Source organism: Condylostylus longicornis, unplaced genomic scaffold, assembly GCF_029603195.1.
Source record: "Condylostylus longicornis isolate FDR11 unplaced genomic scaffold, ASM2960319v2 ptg000153l, whole genome shotgun sequence".
In the NCBI taxonomy this organism is placed as follows: Eukaryota; Metazoa; Arthropoda; class Insecta; order Diptera; family Dolichopodidae; genus Condylostylus; species Condylostylus longicornis.
Window position 1 is genome coordinate 1,916,047 of NW_026578121.1, and position 14,620 is coordinate 1,930,666.

At 29.0% G+C, this 14,620-nt stretch overlaps 6 protein-coding genes across 8 annotated transcripts; 3 read left to right on the forward strand and 3 right to left on the reverse strand.

Annotated features, from left to right (window-relative positions):
- Positions 1-21: 21 nt before the first annotated feature.
- On the forward strand, positions 22-1,305 carry LOC129615856 (coiled-coil domain-containing protein 97). The gene has a single exon (XM_055531245.1). The coding sequence runs from the start codon at positions 22-24 to the stop codon at positions 1,303-1,305; it is 1,284 nt and encodes a 427-aa protein (XP_055387220.1).
- Positions 1,306-2,300: 995 nt separating this feature from the next.
- LOC129615924 (N6-adenosine-methyltransferase non-catalytic subunit) lies at positions 2,301-3,924 on the forward strand. Its single transcript, XM_055531348.1, has 3 exons — positions 2,301-2,527; positions 2,581-2,748; positions 2,830-3,924. The coding sequence occupies exons 1-3, from the start codon at positions 2,462-2,464 to the stop codon at positions 3,790-3,792; spliced, it is 1,197 nt and encodes a 398-aa protein (XP_055387323.1). The 5' UTR covers positions 2,301-2,461; the 3' UTR covers positions 3,793-3,924.
- An 83-nt stretch (positions 3,925-4,007) lies between these two features.
- On the reverse strand, positions 4,008-6,463 carry LOC129615907 (epsilon-sarcoglycan). 3 transcript variants are annotated; one of them, XM_055531324.1, is made up of 8 exons: positions 6,343-6,404; positions 5,960-6,261; positions 5,789-5,855; positions 5,412-5,695; positions 4,968-5,357; positions 4,815-4,877; positions 4,398-4,535; positions 4,008-4,339 (listed from the first exon to the last, which is right to left on the reverse strand). In XM_055531324.1, exons 2-8 carry the CDS (start codon positions 6,169-6,171, stop codon positions 4,198-4,200), a joined length of 1,296 nt encoding a protein of 431 aa, XP_055387299.1. In that variant the 5' UTR covers positions 6,172-6,261; positions 6,343-6,404; the 3' UTR covers positions 4,008-4,197. The 3 variants fall into 3 exon arrangements, with proteins under 3 accessions (XP_055387299.1, XP_055387298.1, XP_055387300.1); XM_055531323.1 differs by having other exon boundaries at positions 5,960-6,463; XM_055531325.1 differs by lacking the exon at positions 4,815-4,877 and having other exon boundaries at positions 5,960-6,441.
- A 285-nt stretch (positions 6,464-6,748) lies between these two features.
- On the reverse strand, positions 6,749-7,240 carry LOC129615937 (uncharacterized). Its single transcript, XM_055531366.1, has one exon. It carries the CDS (start codon positions 7,130-7,132, stop codon positions 6,851-6,853), a length of 282 nt encoding a protein of 93 aa, XP_055387341.1. The 5' UTR covers positions 7,133-7,240; the 3' UTR covers positions 6,749-6,850.
- A 922-nt stretch (positions 7,241-8,162) lies between these two features.
- LOC129615871 (protein bicaudal D) lies at positions 8,163-11,189 on the reverse strand. The gene is made up of 2 exons (XM_055531267.1): positions 10,903-11,189; positions 8,163-10,828 (listed from the first exon to the last, which is right to left on the reverse strand). Exon 2 carries the CDS (start codon positions 10,777-10,779, stop codon positions 8,452-8,454), a length of 2,328 nt encoding a protein of 775 aa, XP_055387242.1. The 5' UTR covers positions 10,780-10,828; positions 10,903-11,189; the 3' UTR covers positions 8,163-8,451.
- A 604-nt stretch (positions 11,190-11,793) lies between these two features.
- LOC129615910 (uncharacterized) lies at positions 11,794-14,583 on the forward strand. The gene is made up of 2 exons (XM_055531328.1): positions 11,794-12,907; positions 12,963-14,583. The coding sequence occupies exons 1-2, from the start codon at positions 12,130-12,132 to the stop codon at positions 14,495-14,497; spliced, it is 2,313 nt and encodes a 770-aa protein (XP_055387303.1). The 5' UTR covers positions 11,794-12,129; the 3' UTR covers positions 14,498-14,583.
- Positions 14,584-14,620: the final 37 nt, after the last annotated feature.

Here is a 14,620-nt window from a genome sequence, read left to right on the forward strand (position 1 = left end):
ATTAGCACAAACACATGAAAAATGACAGCCGCTGGGAAAGAAGAAATTGAAACACCTGATAACAATGAAACAAGTGAAAATGATATAGGCGCACCGTTATCAAATAATTTAATTTTGCTATGCAATGAAAACAATATCGAAAAAACAGAAAAAGAACATCAAATAAAGAAGTTACATGAGATTTTTAAAAATTTATCGGAAAATTCTATTATCGTATTTAAGTCGCAACAAATAGATGATCCTGAAATATCAGTTGAAGAAAAGTTTGAAATAGCAGAAAATTTGTTTAAACAATGTCATGTAAAATTTTTAAGGAAATTTGGATCATATTTAACAAAGGAGCATTTAATATTTTTGCAAGAGATTATAAATGATCCAAACGAAGACTACGAAACAGACTATTTATTTAAAAAATTTCTATCAGAAATAGATCATAGACATTCTAATATTAAAAATCGACGATTTACTGTAATGAAAAAAATGATACTTGAACAAAATGAATATTTCAGTGAAACCGAAATGATGAAAAGAGAACCACTTCTATATGAGCAACTTGTTGGCCAATATCTAACTGAAACAGAGAAAAACGTTCGTGATGGTTTTAATCCTAACACAAATTTATTTTCTCAAATACTTTTGGAAAATTATGATCGTGACCAATATGATAAATTACGTAAAGAACATGAATTGGTTGAGGTGGAAATGGAAAAAAATTTAGATGATGAAGAAGAATCGACTTGTGAATCAACGAATACAAAAGAATCATTTTCTTCTAGCAAAATAGCACATAAAAGTGATGGGAATATTAGTGACGAAGAAATGTTTCCAAAAATTCCTCCATCATATAAAAAGCTATGGGGCGATTTTGATGACGAAAATTCTGACAATGATATACATAAATGGCTTCAAAAATCGAAACCAAGTACCAGTATTAGTTGTTCTAAAAAGTTATGCAGTATTTCTAAAGTCAAGCGAAATAAATTGGATTCTAAACAAAAGTACGTAACAGCAGGAGAACGCGAAATGCTAAGACAAGAATTTTTAAGTATTATGAGATCTAAGTTTGTTAATGGTTCAGATAAAGACTTTGATTACACCAATATCGATAACAACACTGATTTAGATGACTTGGAGCAGATCAATCAAGATTGTGAAGATAAATATTTTGAGGAGGATGATCTTGAAGATCATAAATATGAAAATAGATCTATTGAGAGATTTGACGATCAAAATGAATCAGAAGATGATTTAGATATTTACATGAAAGGTTTAAATAAAGTCGCGAATCAAATGCAAAAGTTTTAATTTATCTCGTTTCATTTATTAGTAAATGCTTGTAGGTACCATTTATGTTCATGTATAATGGTAATAGGTACCTTTATTGTAAGAATACCTTATTTTAACCTACAAGTTTTTAATGAAAATAATTTTTTTAATTTGATGACGAACCCTGCAATGGGTTCTTTAATTAATTTTAATCTTGAAACAAAAATTTTAATATGTATTATAATTTGACATACGTGGAATAATGCCGTTTGGAATAATGAATTTTAACCATTTTGACGTAATAAATCTTTCTTTAAAAGATTATTTTATTATAAACTGTTATTTTGAAAAAATAACATAATTTGGTCTCCTGGGTTATGAAGCTGTAAGGTTTTCGTTTGCGTATATAAGCTAACTTATATGAAATTGAAAATTTAATATATGCTACAAAAGGATGATGACTGAAATTCCAAATTAAATTGTGTGTACTATTTCTTTTTGTAAAACAAAATCAAAATTCAGTTATAAAAAATATTTAATTACACACATATGTATGTACATAGTTCTTTCTTCATAATACTATTCAGATATAATTCAATCTGTTGATGAGGTTGGTTGAGTTGTATGTGCATATAATTGATATCGTCAATATTTTCTTCATCTGTCAAAAAAAGATTTTTTTGTTTTCGTCCAGAAAAGACATAAACTTTTATAATTAAAAAATAGTATTTCAATTGAAATTCAAACCAATATATGTATATGTGACAATAAAAAATTTATGGTGTGTTCATTAAATTTATAACATAAATTTTTCTTTAAAAATGATTATCTTGCAAAGGTTATTGTATTATATAATTTCATAATAGTGTTTACATAAAAATCTATGGCGTTATATAAATAAGTTTAAAGATTTGTTTTTCCAGAAGTCCCCTCTCTGCATTTACTACTTTTTTAATAAAAATTTTGATGCCGATAACCTGTTTAAACGTTCTGAATTGAAACACTAAGTATATTTTGACACTTGGTTATTTAGGTAATGATTTGTAAATGTGTTTAGTTTAGTAATTTATAAAATATAATATTTTTATTGTATCACTGATTTAACTCTTCATTTTTGAGAAAATTGTGACTCAAAACTCATAAAATTTTTATAAACAACATGATAAAAACGGTTTAGTAACTATTATTATAAGAAATGAGTGATGTACTGAAAGATCAGCAAGAGCGTTCACGTAAACGTAAACAACTCTTAGCACAAACAGTAATTAATATTTTGTTTTTTATAATAAAATTTTAACATTAAACTATTTGCAGTTGGGGCTTAGCAGTGTTGATGAACTAAAATATGTTTTAGGAACAGCTGAAGAAGCATGTTCTTCAAGAACCAACAAAGACGATGATGAAGATAATATAATCGAATCAGCAAAAAAAAAATCTCAATCTGAGAACTTATTTTATCGGGATTCATCTACTTTTCTTAAAGCAAGTATTAACAAAAAAAAAATGTTTTGAATACATGTTTAATTGTAAAAAACGTTGACTATTTTAAATTTTATTTTATAGGGTACACAATCATCAAATCCTCACAATGATTACTGTCAACACTTTGTGGATACAGGTCAAAGACCTCAAAATTTTATACGTGACGTTGGATTAGCCGATCGCTTCGAAGAATATCCTAAGTTAAGAGAATTAATTCGATTAAAAGATGAACTGATATCAGAAACTGCGACACCACCGATGTATTTAAAAACTGACGTTAAGCAGTTAGATTTTAAAACATTAGGTACAAAATTTGATGTTATTTTGATTGAACCGCCCTTAGAAGAGTATGCTAGAGGAACACCAGCTGTAGCTGGAGGATCACCAAGAAATTTTTGGTCATGGGAAGAAATTTTAAATTTGGATATTGGCGAAGCGGCAGCACATCGAAGTTTCGTGTTCTTGTGGTGTGGAAGTTCAGAAGGTTTGGATATGGGCAGAAATTGTCTAAAGAAGTGGGGCTTTCGTCGTTGTGAAGATATTTGTTGGATACGAACCAATATTAATAAACCCGGACACTCAAAAATTCTTGAACCTAAAGCAGTCTTTCAACGTACAAAAGAGCATTGCCTTATGGGTATAAAAGGAACTGTAAGGAGATCAACAGATGGTGATTTTATACATGCTAATGTAGATATTGATTTAATAATATCAGAAGAAGAAGAATTTGGAAGTTTTGAAAAGCCAATAGAAATTTTTCATATCATTGAACATTTTTGCTTGGGTAGACGACGTCTGCATTTATTTGGAAGAGATTCTAGTATACGTCCGGGGTGGTTGACTGTATCGAACGAAGTAGCAAATTCGAATTTTAATGCTGAATTATATGCTAGTTATTTCTCTGAGTCAACTACGACTGGTTGCACTAGTAGAATCGAAGCATTGAGACCTAAATCTCCTCCAGCAAATGGTAAGGTAATAAGGGGCAGAGGAAGGGGATTTACAAGAGGAACTTCAAGAGGTGGTCGACCACCAACAAGATAGGAATTGATGAATTTTGACTGGTCAGTTTTTTCGTTTTTTTTTAATTTTTACAAAAATTTTAATATTTTTTTAATACAAGACGAAAAAAAGAGTAATAACAAAAATTCTTATATTAAAAATAAATTATGACAAAATAAATTTGTGTTTACTCATTTTTTTCGATACTTGCCGGAACTGTTTTAGAATATAAAACGGTGTTTTTAATTTGTGTTAATATTTTATTTCTCTTAAGAAGTAAATATGAAATGGCTGTGAATAGCAATATAATATTATTTAAGTATGTATATAATATGTATTATGATGACTAGTTAAATTGACTACATGTTTAAAACGGAAATATTTTCCTTTTAAGTGGTTTGTTAAGACCAATATATATGTATTTGCTTTGACAAACTTGAACTGCACTTAACAGTACAAAACGCGTGTCGAAACATCTCCAATGCTCCGGTTACTATTAGTAGGCTTATATGGAGGTGGGTTTGGCCTCAAATAATTGTTTCCACTTCTTGGGCTGGTTTCACCATTACGACACAAACTGTTGTTAGGACTAAAAATTTGAAATTTTGTTTTATTATTCATTTTATACATTTCCTTATAATATTAACCTTTGCGATTGCAGACTGACATTATCTAGTAGCATATTTGGATCTTTTAAACTCTTCAGAGTCGTTGTAGGTTGATTAGTTGTTTCTCCAGAACAATGCACCATTTGAACGGTTTGTGTGGTTTCCGGTTTTGTAGAACTGAGAAACAAAAGTATTGCAAATTTTGCAAGAAACAAAAGTATTGCAAGTATTTTAATATAATTCATAATATTGTTATAACTTTAAAGTACAATATTGATAATAACTATAATAAGGTTAGTAAATAACAAAGGGTTTTCCAATATATAAGTAAGGAAAGAAAAAGAAAATAGTTGGTCTTAAAATAATGTCGAATATGTTTAGCAATTGGTATAACTGCGTGTAATTAAAAGAAGCAAATATAAAAGAAAACAATTGCATTTTCAAAATAAAAAATACCTTAAATAATCTTCACATATATGAAAAATGTTTTCAAGAAAAAATTCGGAATGCAAATCAAACCTAAATAAAAAATAAATTTTGATAATAATAAAAAGAGGACAAGGTGCATTCTTTTTTTTTTTTAAATTAAAAAAAATGTTTAATATTTACAACTTTTCATGGTGAAAACATAATGCGGCTGAAAGTAGTCCAAATAAAACTGAAAAAATTGCTCCAGGTATAGCAAAGGCAAATGCAAATTCATCAATATAATTACGATGAGGTGTTTCTTCTTTTGATATTCCACTCCAACGATTTAAGCGCTTTAATTCTCCGTGTGGTCTGCTATCATGATTATGGAATAAGATTTCTGGAGAGATTTCAATGCCAAGGATTTTAAACGCACACCAATCTAGTTTAAAACCAACATTTTCAAAAATTTTTTGAACTGAAGTACGTTTGTAATTGCACGTTTGAAGTTTATAAAGTGGTCGGACTTCCTCTTGCAATTCTTTCAACCGATCGGAAAAAGGAACAGAACTTCCCAAATGAACAACAACTCTAAAAATATATGTTTTTTTACTGTGAAATTTTTCTATATAGAATTTTACAAACCCTTCTCTCTGTTGAGGTCTTAACGGCAATCTTGCCCCCATATTAATTGCAGATTCCATAAAAACCAACTGTAAATCTTGCTGACTTTGTGGCCATAAATCTTTTCGAAAAATATTTTTTAAATTTTCTACTCGACCCGGATCCATGAGATGTACCCAATTCAAATTGTCAATTTTCATTTGAATTACATTTGGTGAAGGAAATTTCGGTGAAATATAAAGTGATACTGTTATTTTTCTTGTTTCATAATTCTTTTTGTTTAATCCAACGATATCCAAACGTACCTTATTTTGGTTAAAAATATTTAGGGAAAGTCCAAATCAATTGGGCAATTTTAATTTTGAAAGTGGATGAAAGTTAAATTTAGTTATATTCACCTCTTGCCCTGATAAACTTTCCGGAGGAGTTCCAAACAAAAATCCAGCATGATATTCACTACTGTACCTAAAAAAATTGAAAATATTTCAAATTTAAATTTTAGAAGAACCAAAAAAAAAAACATCTGTGCATTTGAGCACATATGTATGTACATATATGAATCTACTTACATATAACGTAACCAAGAAGGTAAATCGGGACATCCTTCAAGTGATGGTCGATATTTAAACTGTTCTGTTAGCTGCTCTGTCCAATTAAACATGTATGCCTCAATTTTTTTAGTAAATAGCTCTCCAACGGGAGCTCTATCGAATGGCATCGCATTGCAAAAAGTCAATAACAAAACAATATAGAAGTTTATACGAATTAAAACAGCTACCATATTCTTTTGTTGTTTTAGATTTATGCTTTTTACAATAGATCTCGTTTGTGTTCTTGAGTAAATCAAAAGAAAACGGAATAAAGTAGATCCCTATGTATGTATATGAAATTTTTTTTGAATTTTTTATAAAAATTATACACGAATATAGTATAGGATGCAGGTTCCAGGCACCTGGATACTTATCCTTTAAAGATTTTTTCCAGAGGGTTATTATTTTTTAGATGGATACCTAATAAAGACTACAAGTTCTTAAATGACAATTTTCAATACAGGAAAAGTCGTAACATACGGAAAATTCTTTTGACTTTTCCAGCTTTATGTAAGCTTTTAAATTTCCACATTCCTTCTGATGAATTTTATTTCAAAGCTTTATTAGTGTATACATATGTAACAATATTTCGTTACTTATGCATACATATATATAATATGTAATATATGTATGTACATGTTAATATAAATATAAGATATAAATGTGTGTAATGGAAATGAAAAATTGCTTGCCTATAGTTAAAAATTTATTTGTTTATATCCATGTTTATATCCAAATATGTACATACATACTTACCAAAAGTATATGTTTTCAATAAGTTAAATAGCACTTTTTATTTTTTGAATAAATTAATTTTTTTTATTAAATAATTTTCATTTATAGAATTGTATACATGTTTAATTATTTTTATTACAATGAGTCATCTTCAAAATCAGTTTTGTCGTTGGAGTTGTTGGGTATACCTGCAAATTCTTGTTGGAAAAATATACTATTTTTCATTCTTTCTAAAAATGACTTTAAAAGTTTCTGATTTAAATGATCTGTCTGTGTTGTTTCTCTCACAACATTGTCTTGTTGGTCAAGTTCATACAGAGAATTTTGTATTCCAGAATCGTGAGATTGCAAATTATCCTCTGCAACTTGGTTTTCCTTAAAGGTTGCTATGTTTGAATTATCTTCAAGCCCTGGCATTCTTCCTAATATAAGTTTTTCTAAAGACTTTTATAGTTTAATCCTATTAAAAAAAAATTAAACAAAATAAATAGTAATCTGTGAAATAAAATCAAACAAAAATTTCAACAATTTTGACGTTTTGTAGCATACATATGTAAGTACAGTTTATTAACCAGGGCTGACCATATTGAATTGTTTGAAGATTATGTATGGGTGTGCAAAACAAAAATACAATAAAGATAACCGTATACGTTTATTTGCCTTTTTGATGCTTCAAATAAATTTGACTTAAGTGTAATTTCAGATTTGGTTTACAACACAGAATTTTCCATGCAATTTTGTTATTTGATATTTCATTAGCAAGCTTCTGATATGTTTTAACCAAAATTTTTTGCAGTATTGCCACTTGCAACATTATTTACTGCAACTACGATTCAACAGTTCAATTTCAATTGTAGCGTTGCCACTCAAAAAATAAATTTCAATATCAAATAATATGTATGTATGTATTTATGTAATGCAGTGATTCCCAAAGTGGTCTATATAGACCCCTGGGGGTCCATTAAAACCTAGTAGGAATCTGCGAGGACGAAAAAAAGAATGGGGGTCTATCAAATTAAAATGGGGATCTGCCAAATAAAAATTTATAAAAATATCTATTCAATGTGATATATTTTATAAATATGTGATAATATTAACAGAAAAAGCGTGTGATATACATTAGTAACGGTATTAAATTGAAATTGATATTTCCATAAAATGCTCTGAAAAATATTTTAAATATTTTTGTACGTTAACAAAAAATTTGCAATAAAGAATGAAATTTTGTAAAAAATAAATCATTTTGTTAAGTTCAAATAAGAATACTATTTTAGAATAAATTTAAAAACATTAACCAAATACTTTTTATTATTTCGTACAAGTAGAGCTCACTAATTTAAAAGAAAAGGTTCCATTTTTTATTTTTAATGTAAGAAAAATTTCAAAAAATTTGTATTTTTAATTATCTCACATTAATTAATTTATTATCGTTCTAACAAAACAAAGTGTTGACATGTCAAATAATATAAATAATAATAGCAAAAGAAAAAAAATAATAATTATGTAGTATTTTACGTGCATAACTTTTAATTTTTAATATTTTAATATAATACGGACAGATTAATTTGTTTGATTTTTTTGGACGTTATCATAAATTTATCTTTTATAGGTAGAAAATAAAAAAATTTCGCCTTTTTTATTAATAGATTTTTTCCCAAAAATGTGTATATAAAGAAAGGCTTGATAGACTTTAACACTATTACTATATAAAAATTGTTATTTTTCCGAATTTTTTGTTAAAAGAAATTCGAACTGGAATTATTTGTTGGATTTCGTCCACCTCCAGATATTCTCCCAAAAGTTGGTTTATTACCAGAGCCACGAGCAGGCGGCATTGGTCTTCTGGCATGTCGTAATTCTCTATCAACTTCAATTTCTTCTAACCGTTGTGTTAACGTTAATTTTTGTTGAACTGCTAATCTTAGCAATTGATTAAGTGTTTTCTTTTCCTCTTCAGCTGCCTCTAATTGCCTATTCAAATCATCAACTTGAGTTACATATTCTTCACAACGAGCTGCAAACATTGCACGTAAACTAGAAAATGTAGCCGCATCTTCTTTTAATATTTTCAATTCATTTCTTAATTTCGACATTGTATCACTAACAACCAATTTCTCATTTTCATATTTTGATTTCAAACTTTTCAAAGCAATTTCCGCTGTTTGCTTATTAGATTTAAGTACGGTACGTAATGTTGCGATTTGTTCACGTTTTGTGGATAAAAGGCTCTTAAGTTTGATGATTTGTTCTTGCAATTCTTCAATTTCTTCGCGATTTTCTTTATCTTCAGATAGATTACTTCTTGTTTTGTTTCTGTTTAGATCGATCGTATGTTCAACGGCGGTTTTTAGATATTTAACTTGATCATTAATAGTATCTATATGTTTTTTGATTTCAAATGAATCAGCTAGAGCTTGTAGATCTTCAACAGAACTAAAGCTTGTAATAAATATGTCTGATCTGAATTGCGACTGAATGGCAGTTAAAGAATCATTTTCCATATCTTCAGTCTTATGATCTAAGAGCACACGTGTTGGAGTTTCGCCATTTACAGTGCAAACTAAATGATATAACTGAGCTAGGTCTTCTGAAAGACCTAAAAGGGTATTTCTGGCGGAATTAAGACTTTGGCCGGCTTGTTGTGAGATACTAGTTAATGTTTGAACATCATTTTGTAATTCTAGTGATTTTTGTTCTGTAGTTAATAATTTATTTTTCAAATTTGTTATTTCATTACGAAGATTAACCATGGCGTCTGAAAAATTTATACCATTTGATAGCTCGTTTATGTCAGCTTTTAAAGTTTCAACTTCTTTTGAACTGAGTGTGAACCAATTACTATAATATGAGAGATTTTTGCGCAAATTATCCGCTATTTTGTCTTCTGGAGATTTATCTGGATTCTGATTGATATTACCTTCTATTTGTTTTTTCAAGTGAGCTAAGGAATCGACATGTGCCGCAAGCAATGCAATTCTTGACATGAAATTTTGTATTTCACTTTGACTTTTATCGAGATTTGTTTGGGCATCGCGTAAGCTTGAGGTTAAATTAGTTTTTTCATTTTCAAGAAATTCTAATTGCTTTTCAAGTTTTTTCAGTTCATTCAAATGAATTTCTGAAAAAAGATCTACTTTTGTTCCATCCGGAGTTTTTAAATCACCTAAGTCAGCTTCGAAACGTTTTAAAGCAAGACTTTCTTCTTCACCGTCGCTATTCCCCGATGACTCTTCTAATCGAATACTATTTGCTAAACTATTTATATTGAAAATTGATTCACGATTGATATGATTATCCAACTCCTTCTTCAAGGCATATTTAGCTTCACGTTCAGCTTGTAATGCCTCGAGAGCTTCTTCCATCTGTTTTTCAGCAATTTTTTTTAAATTTGCGAATTCTTCAACTTGCGAATTCAGTAGTTCAATTTCTTCGCTAAGTCGCCTGATTTCGTGTTTAGCTCCTTCAAATTCTACTTGAGAACTTCTTAAACTTGATACCTGTTTTTGCAATGATATATTTTCTTCTTCTAGTTCAGAATATTCACTTAACATTTTGGTTTCTCGATATTTTAATTCTTTCAATTCAGCTTTTATTCTTAATTTTTCAGCTTCTGTATCAGATTTATCACGACCGATTTCGGAATTTTCTTGAAGCATTCTGTCGCGTTCATTTGTAACACGTTCAAGTTCATGTCGAAGTTGTTTTACTTCGTTCTCCAGTTCGAGAATTTGCAAATTTAAAGACGTTTCAATAGCTGCAGATTCATTCAGAAGGGCATCTTCCTGTTCAATACCAGTTTTCGTTGTTACTTTTTGTGATGTTTGGAATTTAGCTAATGCTTCTTGAGTTATATCCAGTTCATGTTTTGTATTATCGTAAAGTGTTTCGAGTTCTTCACATCGAATTTGGAGTTGCCCTTTTTCTTCCAATAAAACTAAACCATATTGGGCAGATTGAATCTTTTCGCTGCTGGCCTGGTCAAGTTCTCTGGATAGTCTATCAATTTCAGCTTGTAAGTTCTCCATTGTTTGATTAACACTGTCAGAGTTAATTGTTGACGACATTGTGCTATTTTTATTTTACGTGGGCACTTAATTCAGGTGCTTTTGTTTACTTTAAAAAATAACAAAATAAAAAAAAAGTTAAAAATATATATCGTATTGGACTCAAAAATTTTATTAACTAACTTAAAAGAGCATCTCTCAAAGCCAATTAGAATTGTATTGGAATTCCAAATCTTTATACTCCACTTTTCTACAGCAGTTATTGATTATTTCTTTTTCAATACAAGTGTTTAAAATGCTGATATCACATTAAAATCGGTAATATTACTTTGTGCTTATTTTTTAATGCTATTGAAGTAATATTTGGTGGACAATATAAATATGATTTTAGATAAATTTATACTATACATCAAATTTTCTCAGGATGATTAAATGATGACGGAAACACATTCGTTGTTGTTGTACTTACAATGAAATCACAAGAAAAATGATTTAAGAAAAAAAAGAAAAAAATAAAGTCAAATTTTGACAGCACCCATGCATATTGTCAAATCTTAAGTTTACAATTTTACTCAAATGTCAAATATTTCAAACCTTCTTCAAAATTTTATTGAAATTGTTTATTAAACGACCAGCTAAGTCAATAAATTTCATTACAAAAAATAAATTGGGATTTTTTTTTGCTTCTGTTAAAACATTTGGAATAAGTTTCAACAGTTATTCATCATGAAGAAATTATTTGAAAAGGATACAAGAAAAATTGAAAAGCAAAGTTAGGGAGAAATTTTCACTTACATGCCTTGCTCTTTTGCAAGATACAAGAAAATTCAATTATGATTACTTTAATTGTTTATGTTGAGTTAAAATCAATGTATCCATATTAATTTAAAAAAAAAATAAGTTCCCTCATTTACCTAACCAGTTATGTCGATTGTATTTGCCAAAGAAATTAAAGGGTTAAAACATTTAATATTTTGACATTCAAAAGTTTGACGTCAAAAATACTGACATTTGTCAAAATTATTGCGTTGCTATAACTTTGAAAGCCGCGAAGTTTTTTTTAATTTATAATAGAAAAATCTTTAATGTAAACTAAAAATTCTTTTAACTTCTATTTGAAAATTAAAATCTATTTCTTTGATTATTAATAAGGCATTAAAATTCAATTATTTCATGGAAATCAAAATAGAAAAAAGAAAATTTGAATAGCATAAATTTTTTTTTGTAGTGAAAATCGATTTGTGTGCGTGTGTAAATATTTTGTTTTGCTTGCGCATCATAACTATCACTTTACAGAAACATGAAATTATATTTTTTAAAAAGAAATTGATGTTGATACAAAAATAAAAAGAGAAATTACGAAAATAAATGATTTGTCACTGGAAAATAAAATTATAAAACTAAATCAAAATGGATACGAATTGCAAAAATAACAAATTTAATTTAGATCATGTTTACTGTCATTCAAACGACAGTAATTACATTAGAGCAACAAAATCAAGTGGAACTGTAGATATTATGACTTTGCTAAAAGAAAACAAACAATTAAAAGCAATGTTATTATTACATTTAGATTTAATTCAAGAACAATCGGATCAGTTACAAGCAAAGGATAAGTTATTAGCTACTTTAAAAGAAGAAAATGAGAATATGAAAATAAAAATTGAAAATTTAGAAAGTGAGAAGAATGCAATTAATAAGTTGGGAATTCCAGTGCAAGAAAATAATACCAAACTTAGCATCGGAATTGGTGGACGCAACTCTTATCACAGAGTACATGGAAAGGCAGTTGAGTCTTCTGACCTTTATAAAAAGGTTAATAAAAATACTTTGAACTTTAAACATGAAGAAAAAAAGGAAAATTTGGCTGAATATTCAAATATTGAACAGAAGCAAAAAAGCAAATTGATTCTTAGTAATGAAAAAACTTCGACAACTGCAACAATAACAACTAGAAGTAGGCATACACCCACTCCACCCGGGGGGCAAATTCAAGTACAAAGTGATAAATACAAAATAGTAGATGAAAATTCTAATAGCGGTGTACCAAACAGTGGGAGTATTATTGGTCAAAGCAATGGGAAACCAATAAGTAAGATAATGTTACAATTACATCGCGTAAAAATACCTGACAATATATTACCCAATAAATTAAATAATGTTGATGACAAAAGTGACTCTGAAATAAGTAAATAAATTCATTGATTGCTTATGGTTTATATTTGTAATAAATATTTTTTTAGGTTCATTTAACATACAACTTGCATCAATATTTGAAAACAAAGAAGGGTCGCCGAAGTCTCCGCTATGCTCACCTCCTCTTTTACCACCTATTACAAGGTCACCAAAATGGTTTAGAAAAACTGCTAGTCCCACAAATTTATCATTATCAGTACCATTATCAAAGAAATCCAAGGTGTCTAAAATGATTTCTGAAACAAAAATTGAGCCTTTAGATTGTCCTTTAAGTCCACTTCTTGATCCAAAAAGTGAAATTGAAATAAAAGAAGAAATTAAGCATGAAGATACGGAAGACGGATTTAGTTGTGAATCGTCAGGTCCAGATATTGAGCCGATTAGAAGGTTTATACGTTGTAAAAGCAGACAATCCATAGGAGAGTCCTCAGCAAGCAGTGCTCAACAATTATCAGAGACCATATTATCAAATAATAGCACACAAGATTCGCAAGCACAAGCTCTTTCCCCAGTATCAAAAACATTAAGTAGTGGTTCGAAAAACATGAGTGTCTCAAATAATTCTCAAATAGTACAAATTGGAAATATTTCAAGTTTTCCGGATCGCTGTAGCATTAGTGATAGTGGAAGGAGGAAGGTGTCGTATTTGAGCACGCGTAAATTGTATTCAGCTCGGGAATGGACAACTGAAGGTATACCAGCCGAAGAATTTACTTCTATCAAAGAGGAAGAAGAAGCACTTAAAGCTGAACAGCCAATGCTTGAAATACCAAAATGGACTGTTAAAGAAGTGTCATGTTTATACAGCATAGAGAGTACAGAAGATCTTTCAGATGAAACTTTTCGTAAAAGACATGCTAAATTAGAACATGATGAGAAACGACGTAAAAAATGGGATGTGCAAAGGATACGTGAGCAGCGAACCATTGAACGTTTAAAACGCAGGCATTGCAAGGAAGAAATAGTTGAAACTGAAAATCAAGAGTTGGCATCATTTTATCCTACACCTGATCAAATAAAATTCATTCAAATTTCAGAGGAATTACCTGTTGAAGCATTCGGTGGTGAATTAATACCCCGATTAAACCCCAGCGAATTCCAGTTACCATGGAGAAAGCATTCTCATTTAAATAGAATATGTGAAACAAATTCTGAAACTCAAACAGATAACTTACAGCAATCATCTAAATATCCTCCCTATCATAGTCGTCATCAAACCAATCAATTAAACGATAGTTCAATAACCGGAAGTGGTTCTGCTACTGGTGTTGGAACATCATCAAATACTGCAAGCACATTTTTATTTATTAAAAAGCGAAAGAAACCACAAAGTACATGTACTAGGAGACAGCACCAACAACTACAACAACAGAAAATCAATCCAAATTCATCTAATATTATTAATAATAGTAATTTGTCATTCAATTTAAATGTTTCTTCAACAAATAAAAATGTTTTATTTGGCACTGTAACAAGTCCAGGTCAAAATAATGAAGATAAAAATTTAATAATTGGTGATTCTAATGTTATTGAAAAAGTACAACATTCATCCAATTTAAATAATGAAATTTTTAATTTGTAAATAAATGTGTATATACATACATACTTTTTAAAATTTGATGAAATTGATTTTTCTCAATGAAAACTTTAGATAACGTTAAGTCATTAAAAAATTAAATTATATGGTATAAATGATAATAGTAAT

Coding starts and splice junctions, on each gene's coding strand:
- LOC129615856 (XM_055531245.1), top strand. CDS start 22: ATGACAGCCGCTGGGAAAGAAGAAATTGAAACACCTGATAACAATGAA.
- LOC129615924 (XM_055531348.1), top strand. CDS start 2,462: ATGAGTGATGTACTGAAAGATCAGCAAGAGCGTTCACGTAAACGTAAA. Junction 2,528..2,580: donor AACAACTCTTAGCACAAACA/GTAATTAATATT, acceptor AACTATTTGCAG/TTGGGGCTTAGCAGTGTTGA. Junction 2,749..2,829: donor ATTCATCTACTTTTCTTAAA/GCAAGTATTAAC, acceptor TTTATTTTATAG/GGTACACAATCATCAAATCC.
- LOC129615907 (XM_055531323.1), bottom strand. CDS start 6,171: ATGGTAGCTGTTTTAATTCGTATAAACTTCTATATTGTTTTGTTATTG. Junction 5,696..5,788: donor AAAGTTTATCAGGGCAAGAG/GTGAATATAACT, acceptor AACCAAAATAAG/GTACGTTTGGATATCGTTGG. Junction 4,536..4,814: donor ATATGTGAAGATTATTTAAG/GTATTTTTTATT, acceptor TTTGTTTCTCAG/TTCTACAAAACCGGAAACCA.
- LOC129615937 (XM_055531366.1), bottom strand. CDS start 7,132: ATGCCAGGGCTTGAAGATAATTCAAACATAGCAACCTTTAAGGAAAAC.
- LOC129615871 (XM_055531267.1), bottom strand. CDS start 10,779: ATGTCGTCAACAATTAACTCTGACAGTGTTAATCAAACAATGGAGAAC.
- LOC129615910 (XM_055531328.1), top strand. CDS start 12,130: ATGGATACGAATTGCAAAAATAACAAATTTAATTTAGATCATGTTTAC. Junction 12,908..12,962: donor CAAAAGTGACTCTGAAATAA/GTAAATAAATTC, acceptor ATATTTTTTTAG/GTTCATTTAACATACAACTT.